This window comes from Aulonocara stuartgranti (genome assembly GCF_965226115.1).
Source record: "Aulonocara stuartgranti genome assembly, chromosome: 22".
NCBI lineage: Eukaryota > Metazoa > Chordata > Actinopteri > Cichliformes > Cichlidae > Aulonocara > Aulonocara stuartgranti.
In genome coordinates, this window is record NC_138957.1 from 27,609,341 (window position 1) to 27,622,637 (window position 13,297).

The following is a 13,297-nucleotide window of genomic DNA, read 5'->3' on the forward strand; positions in this document are numbered from 1 at the left end:
CACCAGTGGATTGCAGGCACGTTTTGTTTTGCTGTAATTTCATGGGCCTGCGTAAAATGTTTAAAGGCACATGGTGTATTTATAGAGTTGTTCGGGATCATAACATGAGAAGACGACGGGCCTGTTAGTCCATTTTATTTAGATTTTTAGTCCCACTGGCGAGGCTTTAAGGACGACAGTTTGGGTCATTCACTCAGTCTTGTGCCACAAAATATATATATAGATATGTGTCTTTGTATATCTAAAAAATATATATATATATGAACACACAAATGCCTTAAAACTGCATTCTTCTTAAAATGGCCCCCAGGGGTTGATTCCTGAGGAAGTCTGCGGGACCTCACATGTACCATTTTGACCTTAGTTAAAAACTTTCCTGATGAATTTATAACCTCAGTCACTTATGCTGGGTCATACTGTAAAAAGTATGTACATGTTGGTTATTCCAGGAGTCACAAAAGTGTATTACCCATGGTATGATCCTTGTTTAATGACTTCTGCTGTCAAACCTGCCCCCTCTCTCTACACATCTGGTTTTAAAATGCCAAAATGGCGACAGTCAAAAATGCTCAAAACCCTGCAGCCAATATTTTATGTGTGGTTTTACTGTGACACACATGGAGTACAAACACTGAGCAGGAATGAGTGCCTAGGGTAAAAAAAAAGAGCCTTAAACATGAGTATAACTAAACCTTTTCTGTGATGGCCAACTCTGACAAGTTAGCCCCTCCCTGCACGCTGATGGGATTTCTTCCTTAGGTTTGTTATCAGGCTTTAAACACTAAAGTCTGATGTAGCCGTGCAGGAGTGGAGAGCTGACTCATGTCAAAACAACTCCCAAAATTGATTCATACTGCGTTGGATAGGTTGTGAGATCAGCTGACCTGTGTTGTCAGCTTATCACATACATCCAAGTGGAATTTGGAAAGTGATGCAAAAGAGCAACGTCAGCTTATGCATCCAAATTATTGACCAAACCAAACAGTGATCATGGAAACCACAACATGGGCTGAGATAGAGGATTCAGAATGAAAGTGTCAGGATTTTCTTTACGTGTGTGTTTGTCTGTTGATATTACTAAAGACAGACATTTGCAGTAGTTACACAGCGCTTTAGTAATAGTTAGTGTTGCGTTTGCAATGATCAAAGCAAATCTGAGCAGCTACAACACCTCATTAATATGCTTTACTTTGATAATAGGCGAGGTGCGCTGCAGGCTCTCAAACATAGTAAGACTGCACAGATGTTTGCGGTTACCTGCTGTCCACATATAAAATGCTCAAAGTGTCTTAGTTTTAATGTTTTTATGTCCAGTATTCTCACACAGCCTTTAAACAAAAACACAACGAAGATACTTCCAAAGAACATTACATTAACCAGATAACTTAGCACATCATTTACACATCCTATGTCATCTTCCTCTTCTGTCCTCACATTTGTCATATTTTCTAGTTTAACCTGATAACATAAGAAGATAACAAGATATAACAAGGTAACCTGACTAAATACAAAATGCAGTTTTTAAATTGTGTTTTTTAGGGAAAAAAGTTTAAAAAAAACATGTAAGTATGACAAGTATGCAAAAAACTAAGAAAGCACGAAAGAGCCAAATACTTTCCCCCAGACATAAAAAGCTACACAAACTTGAGTGAATGACCTGGATATTGAGTCTGTAGCTACATCAGCAGCATCAGTGTTTAGAGTCCTGAGTGTCTTCACCTAGCTAAGTGGGTCATGCATATTTTATCTCTCCGGTAATGCTCACATACATTTGGCCCTTTAGTACGTCAGTATGTGCTCTGTCACCATGTTGGATAATGTGTCCAGCTCTGAAAAGAACCTCAGATGTGCATTAGGAGGATGTTTGTGTGTCTCTGTATTATATTTCCTATCACTTCCATCCATCATGAAGCGACATATAATGATGACCTCAATCTTAATTGTTAAGCAAAAAAAGCAAAAGGCTTTTTCTAATCAGACTTTTTAAAAAGCTCCTCTTTAAAAAATGTATGACGCTTATCTTTAGCCTCACATAAGCCAGATGGGTTCCTCTTCTGAGATGTGTTCATGTGAAAATTCCCCACATTTTCCAAACTTTTTTTTATTATACTGCTACTGCTATAATTTCGGGTTTGTTTTCTTTCTGTTTTCTTTTTTTCAGCCTGGATCACTGGCCTCCTGCAGTGACAGGGAGGTCACATTAATTGTTAATTAGCAGCAGATAAGTCCCTGTCATCTTTTAAACAGGGGAAATATGATTGAAACAGCGGGTGTGCAATATGTAGTGCTCTTCATGTTTGTAATATTTTGTATATTCATGTTTATTGGTAACTTTAAGATTACTTTGGTACTTTTTAAACCTGTTTTTAAGTGTAATCTCTATGGGATACTGTTTTCTTGCAGACATATATGCTTAAATAATACACGCTTACAAAGATATCACGATGTTTAAAGAAAATAAAGCTTTTCACTGTTACAAATGGTTAATTAACATGATGATAATTGCTGTAATTACACCGACAGTGTTGTTATGACAGCCCATCCCACAGCAAGCCGTTTTCAGCTGCTGAGGAGTCATCTGATGGGTCAAACCATTCAGCGGCTCCGACAGTTAAGGGGACACTAATGTCCTGCGTCTGCGGATAAAGCCAAAGAGAAATTATTGTAAATGTGAAGTTTGACCTTCAGAAGACTTTCGTGAAGTATTGGCTCTTCTGTGGCGTATTTTTTACACTCGCTGTGTAGATGGTACAGTCCAGTTGTCCGGCATGCGGTTTTTCGCTGCCAACGAGGTTAAGCCAGAGCAATGCGAAGAGGAAATAACAGGAAATGACACAATCCTGCCTTCAAAATAACAATCTTTAAGCTTTTAGAGTTCGAAAGAGGAGATTAAATTAAATTGAAAAAAATAAATTAAACGAATTAGGACATTTTTAAAACGTCTGTTACAAACATAAATAAAAATTTAAGGGCTCAAAAAATAACTGTAGGTTTCAAAGTAATTGAAAGTGTACAACACTAATAACAATAATCGGAAAAAGAGGAATTTTAAAAATGTTTTTTAATCACTAGTTGTAAGATCCTCACTGGATTTGCCTTATTAATCATTACTTATTGTAATAATACCCTGGCTGGAAATTAAATCATAAAAATAACAACAAAAAACCCCAGTAAGAACCAAAAAAACAAAAACAAAAACAAATTAAAAATATGCAAAAGAAGCCCCGCACTAAATAATCAAAAAGTAAATAAACCCAATAACCTTTTACCTGCTGTAAGAAATGTATTTCCTGTGTTTTCATTATTGTATCTATTGTAACTAACTAACTCACTAACTAACTAACTACCAACACATAACAACCCGCAGTTAGAAACACCCTCCAAATGTTTTTCTTACTCTGACTATAAAGAAGTACATAGATATTCTGAAAATGTTCTATGTATACTCATTAGACCAAAAAATAAAACGTGTTTTCTTTTTTCAGTGGCAGAAACAAGCTTCCATGGTCATCACATGTACATTACAGTTTATATAGCACTTCTCTACTTCTCTAACTTAAAGGTAATTTTACTGTAAACCTCATTCATCTACCCAGACAATCACACACATATAAAAGTGCTTGTTTCTATATCTAAGCATCTTGTCAAATATTTCAAATAGTTGCATCTGTATCTAATGTTTGCACACACACTGTAAAGGGGAATCTCGGGGTTCATTGTATAAGGATACTTCAACCTGCAGACTGGATTAGCCGGAGACCTAACCCTCTTTGATTGGTAGATGACTACTCTACCACCTAATGCGCATAATAATTAATTTTGGAAAACTGAAATGCCACTGAAGTAAAGCGTTGATCAAGGATGTTTTATTTTGAAAATCCTGACCGGAAATCTTTCCTTCCTATGTCTAACTTACCTACAGCTTTTTATTCTCACACTGTAGATTTTCCAGCAGAGACCCACAGGCTCTCCGGACGGAACCGAGTCTCTGCTTTTAAAACACACCCGGTAACATTTTATCACTTCAGAGACTCGGCGCTGTTTTTCCAGCCGGATCCGCTTTTATTTCCATAGATTTTTTGGCCACTTTTCCCTTTTGCTCGGCTTGGATTTTACAAAGGGCGTGTTTGGGAGTTTCATCTCCTGTACTTGTGCGACTCTGAGGAATGACAGCAACTGGAAAGGGTCTGCGATCCGCCTGAATGGAAACAATGGATTATAAGGACCTCGGACATAATTTCGAGGAGAAGCTGACACTAACAGACAAGAGTGAGTATTTTACAGTCAGCATAAGGAAAATGGGGGTTAGAATAACCGGTGGCAGTAGGGTGGAATCTGATTATTCATTACATTAATGTTATGTAAATAAAAAAAATGTTATTATGATTATAATTATAACCCCTGTATATGAAGCATGGTTTCCCGTATAAAGACATGGTTGGATAAAATGTAAACTCAACAGCTGAAGCAGTGCAGCCTATCAGATGTCTCCCTCTGACATCTTAAAAGAGGAGATGTGTTTGTCCGGCCACGCCAACAGGCGGGTCCTCACCAGCAAAGATCCGGGAAATGCTGCACTGAGCTGTGGTCTTCATTACCAAACAAGTCAGTGGCGGTGTACTGGGTGAAAAATGCCCCACGCAGATATATAGCAAAAATGTATAGTGTAGACTCACAGGAGAGAGACGGTGCAGGTGAATGCATGCAGCTCAAACAGAAAATAAATAAATAATCGAACGGGAACTCAGTGTCATGCTCAAGAGCACCCCGGATACTGGATGCTGCAGAATTTCTCACACATCTGAGCTTTTTACTGGTATATGTTTATAACAAGCAGTTGGAATTAGTGACCCCAGCTGTGTCGTTTACTGTACATTCATATTGATGCCAGTTATCAATGAACATAATCGATTAGGTTGCTTTTTTTGCTTAAAAATCCAGAAAAAAGGTATTTTAATTAGGCTTATCTCACCATGACTCTTTTGTGCTGTATTAAATGTGTTCTACACATTTTTTCAGTAGACTGAGAAGAGAGATTCAAGTTTTTGGTTTTTTTTACTAATTTTTAGTGCAGTTTTGATTTATATATGCAACAACCCCACACACTATAAACACATGAATAATTCATCCAGCCTATGTGCTTTTAAGATATAAAAGCACTTAGGATGAGCATCATGCTGCACACCACTATCATACATATTTGCCATTGACCAGTGCTCACTGGCAGTAGGGGACTTTCTGTTCATTGGCAGCCCACCCCCATTTTCCACTCAACGTGGAGAGCTCTAGATGGATGGAGCGAAGGAACGTCTGCCGCAGCAGCTCTTTATCACTGCAAAAGGCATGGTGCTCGCTCCCTGGATGTGTGGGTGTCTATTTGAAGAGGAATATGAGCGACTTATTGAGCAGACATGAAAGTGGTTGTTGATTTGTTATAGTTACACTCCTGAAATCCTGGGGCCACTGTGTGTGTGCGTGTGTGTGTGTGTTTGCCATGGTTGACAACTTTTAAGTAGCTGTTTGGTGCCTTTTCTTTTGGACATCATACATGCGTTGTTTTGAACTATTGTTCTGGAGCAAATTCACCCATCAGTGTGTTATCTAAGATGGCAACACTAGATGGAAAACAAAGAGTGTTTTGGTTCCAGGCCCTTTGCAGAGACCGCCGCACGCAGCAGGGTTGACCGGCATGTGACGTTTATCAGGAATGTTAGACACCGAAAAAGGCAGGGGCGTTAGATAAACAGAAACATTCTTTCTCTCTGACTTCTATCTGAGAGATGGGAGTCTCATTCTTGCGCAAAGAAAGAGCCAAAAGAAAGGCCTGCCGGGGATTGTTTGTTTATGGCGGCCTGGTGCGCCTGCAGGGCTGGGAGAGGGGATTGTAATCCCTTATCAAAGTGGTTTATTCAGGTCTGAGGTTGGCAGACCTTTGGTTTAGCCCCTAATGCATGTTGACCATCCAAATCCCTAAAACACACCACCCTGCACAGCCCTCCTTACCCCTCCTGACCTCATCTGCTCGTCATTCCCCATCTACAGTAAAACCAGTCAGCCAGGGACATTACGCCATATATCAGAGCCTTGTTTCTGTGCCTGCTGGTGTTTCAGAGAAAATGCTAGTTTGGGGAAAATGAATCACAGCTACCAGACTCATTCGCTTACCCAGGGAGTGCTGGAATCAAGCTAAGCCTCTCCAAGACATGACATGTTCAAAGACTCTCTGTTTGTGGCTCACAATAGGAGTGGCACCAGTTTCCTGCAACGAGTCAATTCACTTTTTGTGCAATGTCTTTCTAAAGGAGTTCACACTGTACATGCTACAACTCCTTCCTACCTAGTTTTAAACCTCTTCTTTCCTGATATCTGCAGTGCCATCACGTTGACTTTTTCACCCCCTGTTTAACAGTAGTGAGCGTCTCTGTTTGGAGTTAAATGCTCCTCTGTGGAAGTAATCATGAGACGTGGACTCCCTGTGGCACTGTGAGCTTTCCCAGTCATGCTGACGTTATGTTCTTGGAACGCTTTCAAGATCGCAGGCAGCCTGGAAATGTAGATTTCAGCCTAGAAACCTTTCACTGCCGGCTTTAGATTTGCCTCTATCCTCCATAATTTAGCAAAGAAATAACCCCTGTGTTCAATTTCCAGGTTGAAAATAAAGTGTAATTGAATGAAATTTAAATTTAGTTTTATTTATAAAGTAACCATTCTTGTCTGAAAGAGGTTTAAATTGTGAGTAAAGACATTACTTTACTACACAATCAGAAAATGAGCAGGACCTAGGAACTATGGAGGAAGAACTCCCCTTTAACAGGAGAGACCTCTTAAATGAGAGACCTCCAGTCGAGACAGGCTCAGGTAGGGGCAGCCATCTGTCTTTACTGATAGAAAAAAAAACTTAGAGAGATCACAAACAACAATCAGAACAAAACACAAAGTGCAAGAGAGAGAAGACAAGCGTTAATGATATGCAGTGGTGAAAAAGACTTTTATTAGTCCAAAAAAAATAAAAAATTGTGTTTGTTTTCTCTGAGCAACAAGTCAAAAAACACATTTACTATAACTACAAAATCAATAAGCTACAGAAAATCAAGGTTTTTGCAATAACCCTTTAATCTAATCAAGACCATAAACAGCTGCTGCTGTGTGGAGTGGTAAACCTTTGTCACACAGCTAACATAAGCTACAAACATTAGCCTGTTTGGCTTCCTAGCTTGCTATGATTGCTACAGTGGAACTAGATCCTACAGTATCTGAATTTAGTTTTATATAATTACCAGTGCTGTCAGTGTTAATATCGTTAAAATGACGTTAAGGCCATAACCGCATTAGCGCGGCAAATCTCAGTTAGCGCGGATCGCCCTGTGCGTGGGTCTGCACAGCGCTAACACGTTAACGAGCTAACCATGCTAACACGTTATTGATTAATAATATTTTGGGGGTAAATCTGTTATCACTGTAAAGAGTATATGCTCCATAACAATGAAGGTTTACAGGAGTAGCAGTGCAACTACCCACTCAATTTTTTTATTTGGTCCGTGTCTATTCATTACAGTTTATCTTGTTTAATATCTACATTAATACAGAGCAAAGTTATTTCACCGGGAGTACAAAAACAACCCCAGAGGACAAAGCTCCTCTCATCTCCGGCATCCAGACGGGGCTCAAGTTCTCACAGCTCTGCCAACTGTGTCTCATTTATGTCCCGGGGGCTTGAACGCTTGTAACTGCAGGTGGGAGGGATGCGTGTGGAGGGCAACGGCTAGGATGACTCTGGGAAACTGGATTGGGAGTGTTGTTGTGGCTTGATCGTCTCCTTGAAGAAGAACGGAAGGAAGGAAGGATGGAAGGAGGAGACTAACAGGAGCGCTAACCTCTGCTGTCCACGTCAGCATCCTAGTGACCAGATGCTATAAATCACAGCCGTCACTCGGGAAAGCAGAGGAAATGCTCCTTTCTGCTGCTGACTATGAAGAAGGAGAGGGAAGCAGGTTCCTGAGAGCTTATGCACAGATTAGTCATGTTTCCATCCATATCCGGCATTCAAAAAAGCCGAATCCATGAATGGATCATTGATATTAATAATCCGTTTTGCAGCATAATCCTTTTAGAGAACGTGTGAGGCAGGGTTAGTCATAAAGGAGGCTGTCATATCACATTTAGATTAGAGTCAACGAGGTAGCAACACCTACACTTCTGTACACATCTGAGACTATTTTAGAGATAATGTGGGAGGAAAAGAAAACATATGCTTAATTTATATGTTCTAACTTAATGTATGAGCAGTCAGATTTCTACCAGTAGTTGTTACAACTAAGAGAAATAACTGCCTAAGGCACAGCTTTGCTAGAGCAATATATAGTTAATGGCTGTGGCCAAAGTTGTATATATCTATGAGTAAACAACTGCTTTCAAACGTTTAACAGCCAACCTACCACCCATGTAGATAAATAAAACGTAAGAACCATCCCTTAGCTATGTTGCCATAGGCTCAGGCTGATGGGGGACTTCCCAAGTCTCTCTTTCCTGTCTCCCCGTGCTCTCTTTTCTCTTTGCCCTTATCCCAAAACTAGCAGCCCCGCCCTGATCCTGGAGGGGCTTGCTGTCTGATTCGAGATTCAGTTTTTTAAATATCATAGCAACAGTTGCTTAGATGAACTTCATATTGTAAGTAAAGACCTTACAATACTACAGAGAAAACCCAGCAATAAAATCAGATATTATGAGTAAGCACTTGGCAACAGTGGGAAGGAAAATCTCCGTTTTACATGAAGAAACCTCTAGCAGAACTAGGCTCAGGGAGGGGCGTCCATCTGCCCAGATACACTATGGAAGATAGTCAGAGTTTATTAATAACTAATGATAAAATGCAGAGTGGTTTATAAAAACATAGTGAGTGAAAAAGGTGAGTGAAGAAGAAATACTCCTGCATCATGGTAAGCCCCAAGCAGCCTAGGCCTATTACAGTGTAACTAAGGGTGGATTCAGGGTCACCTGACACAACCCTAACTATATGCTTTATCAAAAAAAATTAAGCCTAATCTTAAAAGTGTATGCTGCTTTCCAGATACCTCGGAACACAGATGTCAGAACGCCACTCCCCAGTTCAGAGAAAGCTATCAAAATCAGACCTTGTTTTGGTTTTTAGCAAAGTCAGAGCCATTCAGGTATCGCAGTACAGCATAATACTTATTTTTTGCACTTAAAAAGCACATCAATAGATATATACCTGATCAGTGCTATGCATATGGCTTGATTTTTGAGTAAAAAATACACAACAGTGGCAGTACTGATTAAAAGTTTACAGTCTTACTACTGTGTGCGTTCAGTGTCCATCATGGTTTGCTAACTCAGGGTATGTTCGTCTGCTCCAACTTTAGAGTGGGAAATCCAAGTTGAGGGGGCGTTTCACAAATAACTTCCAACTGGGAACTCATGACTTCCAACTTATTCAGGAATGCACCATCAGCATAGAAAACATAACTGCTTCTGTGAATGGGTATCCATCCATCCATCCATCCATCTTCTTACACTTATCTGGGTCTGGGTTATGGTGGCAGCAGTCTAAGGCCAGACCTCCCTCTCCCAAAGTCAGCAGAGAGGTGTGATCTCTCAGCATTCCTGCGTCTCCTCCAGGGTGTTGTCCAGTAGGACATGCCTGAAACGCCTCAACTAGGAGGTGCCATTAGCAATCCTAGCAGACGTCTCAACCATCTCAATTGGCTCCTTGAGACTTTTTTGTCTTGTCAAACAACAAAACAACACAGTGATCTGCTACCCAAGTCCAATGGATTAACCCTATGAGCCCTAAGTTATCACAGTTGGAAATCCTAACACCAACTCCATATTTTGGAAAAGAGCATTCAGAATGATTATTGTTTTGTTCTTGGATTTCAAAGCTACTAAAAAACAGTTAATTAAAATAAAAAATACACATGCTGATTGCTTAGAGGCAGAGCTAGTGCTGGAGTTGGCACAAATCATGACTTAGACCTCAGGGAGTGACACAGGGATATTGTTTTCCAACTTAGCAACATAGGACAAGGCCACAAAGTGGGCTCGTGTGGCTGGATATATGTCTGAAAAGACTTATATTTATTTTTCTGTAGATTATTGATTGTTTGTTAAAAAAATTCATGAATTTTTCTTTACTCTGCAACTCAGAAAACAATCAAAAGAGCTAAGCCAGATAATTTCACTGAACTTTTCTCAGTTTTATCAAAACTATAACTTTTTAGAAACCTCTCTTTGATGAATAACAATTTCACACATTTTTTGCTTTTTTATTTGATTTTAAATGTTGTCCAAAGATACATGAAAAATAAATAACACAGGCAAAAAAAAAAAACAGTCAAAATTATCATTAAAACATGGAAATGGCTTTCCAAAGAGTAGTAACTCCTTTTATATTTCTTGTTAATTTTCAAAATAAAACACTAAAGCAGTATTGAGCTTTGATACCTTACCCTAGTTTTAGTTGAAATTAGCCTTTCCTCTCAGCGCTGCTCTGCACTTCAATGTAGCCTAAATACTCTGAAGACTCCCTTTGATGTATGAGAAGGAGCCTACAGTATTGATTGTGTCCTCGGGGCCTTTTCAGTGAACTCAGAGGTGCCCAAGGCAGAAAAAAACTGCCTTGGGCACCGGGACTGTCTATTAACATTTAATAAATCTGTATTAATGGAGCCAGATTCATCTCTGATGCCAAAGAGTAGTTTTTTTTAAGGGGGGGGGAGGGGGGGTTATTTATATTTCGCTTCATGTGCTGCAAAGGAAACCTAATCTGCTCAATCCCTTCCTTCAAATAACATATGTCTTGTTTTTATTTTAGATAAAAATCTCATTCAGCTGTATCCTGTATTTTACCCATGCTGCTTTGCAACATATCCTGGATGCATTTGTGGATGTGCGATTTGGACCTCGGGGAAATCACTAGCAGATGCAGCTCCTCTCTTCTGCTTTGAAGTGTATGTGTGTGAGGAGATAACAGCCCTGTTGTAGCTCCGCTTCATACTCACTTTAGCAAACACGCACACACGCACATATAAACACACACGTGTCCATCACCGTGTAACGTCCCTGTGACAGGACCCACAGGCTCTAATATCAGAGTGCAGATGATGTGATGGCGCATGCTGTAAGACTGCAGATGATGATAATAAAAACACATGTATGTGGGCAGCCATCTTTGCTTTGCGATGGTCACCAGACAAAATCTTTCTTTTTGATTTTGTGAGAAGCCACGATCATGAGGTTTGTCAGATGCTTCCCTCTGTTTCTCGGGTTTTTCTGCTCTCCGCATGGTTATTTTGGAACTGCAGCGTTAAACCAGTCAAACTGCAGCTTTTTCCTGCTGCACCAGTCGATTGATTATCTCCGCAGCCTCCTACAGTTTCGTAACACCGCACCGCTTCTTCCGTTACCCACTGCGAGCCCTGGCACTCCAGCTAGGAGCTCATTGTGTTTTTCTGTTCACTGAAAAGATCCTTGAAAAGCCCTTCAGTTAAGTGGAAAAGGAAGAGCTGCAGAAGGCTGCAGAAAACGAATAGCGGACGGGTTTTCTTCTAACTTTCAACTTTGAGTTTCAGCATTTTGTTTGATGTGCCTGACGCTCAGAGCTGCAGTAAATCACGTAGAGGCTTTGTGGCCTCACTGAGGCATCTTTTGTCCTCAGGCTTGTTGATTTTTCTCAGAAATCACTAAACAGCTGATGCTTTTGAAGCAAAACAGTAAAGCGTTGATGCTGCAGCACCAACTTCCTGATGATTTCATTCACTCATGTTCATGTCATTTATAAGATGAAGGATTCATTCAGTTAAGTATTGTTGGCTCATATATTACAGCAGTTGTTATGGAAGGGATGCAAAAAGTGCATTAAAAATTAAAAGATCCATGAATTATTTTTACAACCACATATGCATCCTGCTGTTTTAACTGGTTTCCATTTTTACTGATTTACAACCGTATATGTGTCAGTTTTTCATCGTTAGCTCGTCTAGCATCTTGTAGTGCAGGATTTTAAATACTCATTCATTCATTTATTATGGATTTAAAAAAATGCTGAAATATACCAATTATCTTATCCCTGCAGCTCAAACCCCAAGCGTATGCAGTCTGGTTGTCTTTGAAGACTAAGAAATCCAGCTAATATTTACACTTTACACACCAGAATCACTCACACATCAGTACTCTTGCTCAAAAACTGCTGGAATTGTATTCAAACAGCTGCTTATTTAATTAAAGGGTCAATTTTAACCAATTTTAATACTTAAGGAGAAATGAAGCTCTTGTACAAATAGGTGTCCTTTGTTGACCTGCTTTTACCGGGCCAAACTCGCACCAAAAGCGGACCTCAGCTGAGATTAAACTTGGTCTGTCATCACATTCGCTGTGCTGCCAGGCCAACATGAGTCAGCCAGTCAAAGTTATGCCCTACTTTATGAGTCCAAAACAAGAGCGTGGTGGTGGGGCAGCTGGGGTCTATATATGCTTGTGTTGGGTTGATGTTTCCAACAGAGGTTTCCACAACAAAATGATTTTCTCAGCTTTGACTTTAAACTACAAACTGCAAGAAAGTTCCCAGTGAGTAGCTGAAACTCTTAGAAGAGTGCAGAGTAGGAGTGTAGTGACAGGAAAAGCTAAATAAAGAAAACTCTATATGATATACAGACATGATATCAGCGGCCGTGTGACTCGTCGTTGATCCTGATTTGTTTCCTTCTTACTTCTGCCTTGTTTCACTTGTCTCTGTCAGAAACGACTGATTGTCTGGGATTATCTTCACTTTGATTTGGGTGTATCCCAGATTCCTTTATAACCTGTTTACACTTACACAAATGGAAGCAGTGTCCGCTTCCATGTAAATAAAACAACACAGTCAACACAAACAGTTCTGTAAAACCGCAAACAATACGACAACAACACGAAAACAACATTAGCAGCTCATAAGTGGTTAACATGCTCATCTTTAGTTGCTTGCTAGTTTTTGCATTAGCAGCGCTGTTTTTGCTTAGAGTTTGGTTTCCTCCAACTCTGGAGGTTAAAAAAAAGCTCTGTTCAGCTGCTAAATGCTCCACTGTGTTCACATCAAAGAACCATTTTATTAACCATTATTTTATTAAAACTAGTTTTAATAAAATAAATCTTTAAAGATGACCTGTTATGCTTCAGTATTTTTTTCTGGACTGCACCAGAGTCACTTTGCACAAGCCTTGAGCCAGCCCCTCAGTTCATCATTTGATTAAAAGCTTCCTGCTTTAAACCAATTTTCTTCTCATTGGCTGCACCTCACAAACAG

General features: G+C 39.8%; 1 protein-coding gene across 4 annotated transcripts in view; it reads left to right on the forward strand.

Annotated features, from left to right (window-relative positions):
- Positions 1–3,919: 3,919 nt before the first annotated feature.
- LOC309698679 (uncharacterized protein) overlaps positions 3,920–13,297 on the forward strand; it is a 56,642-nt gene continuing 47,264 nt past the window's right edge. For all 4 annotated transcript variants that reach the window (XM_082521290.1, XM_082521291.1, XM_082521278.1 and 1 more), the window contains exon 1: positions 3,920–4,269. In XM_082521290.1, the coding sequence (XP_082377416.1) occupies positions 4,203–4,269 (67 nt within the window). In that variant the 5' untranslated portion in view covers positions 3,920–4,202. The remainder of the gene's footprint in view (positions 4,270–13,297) is intronic.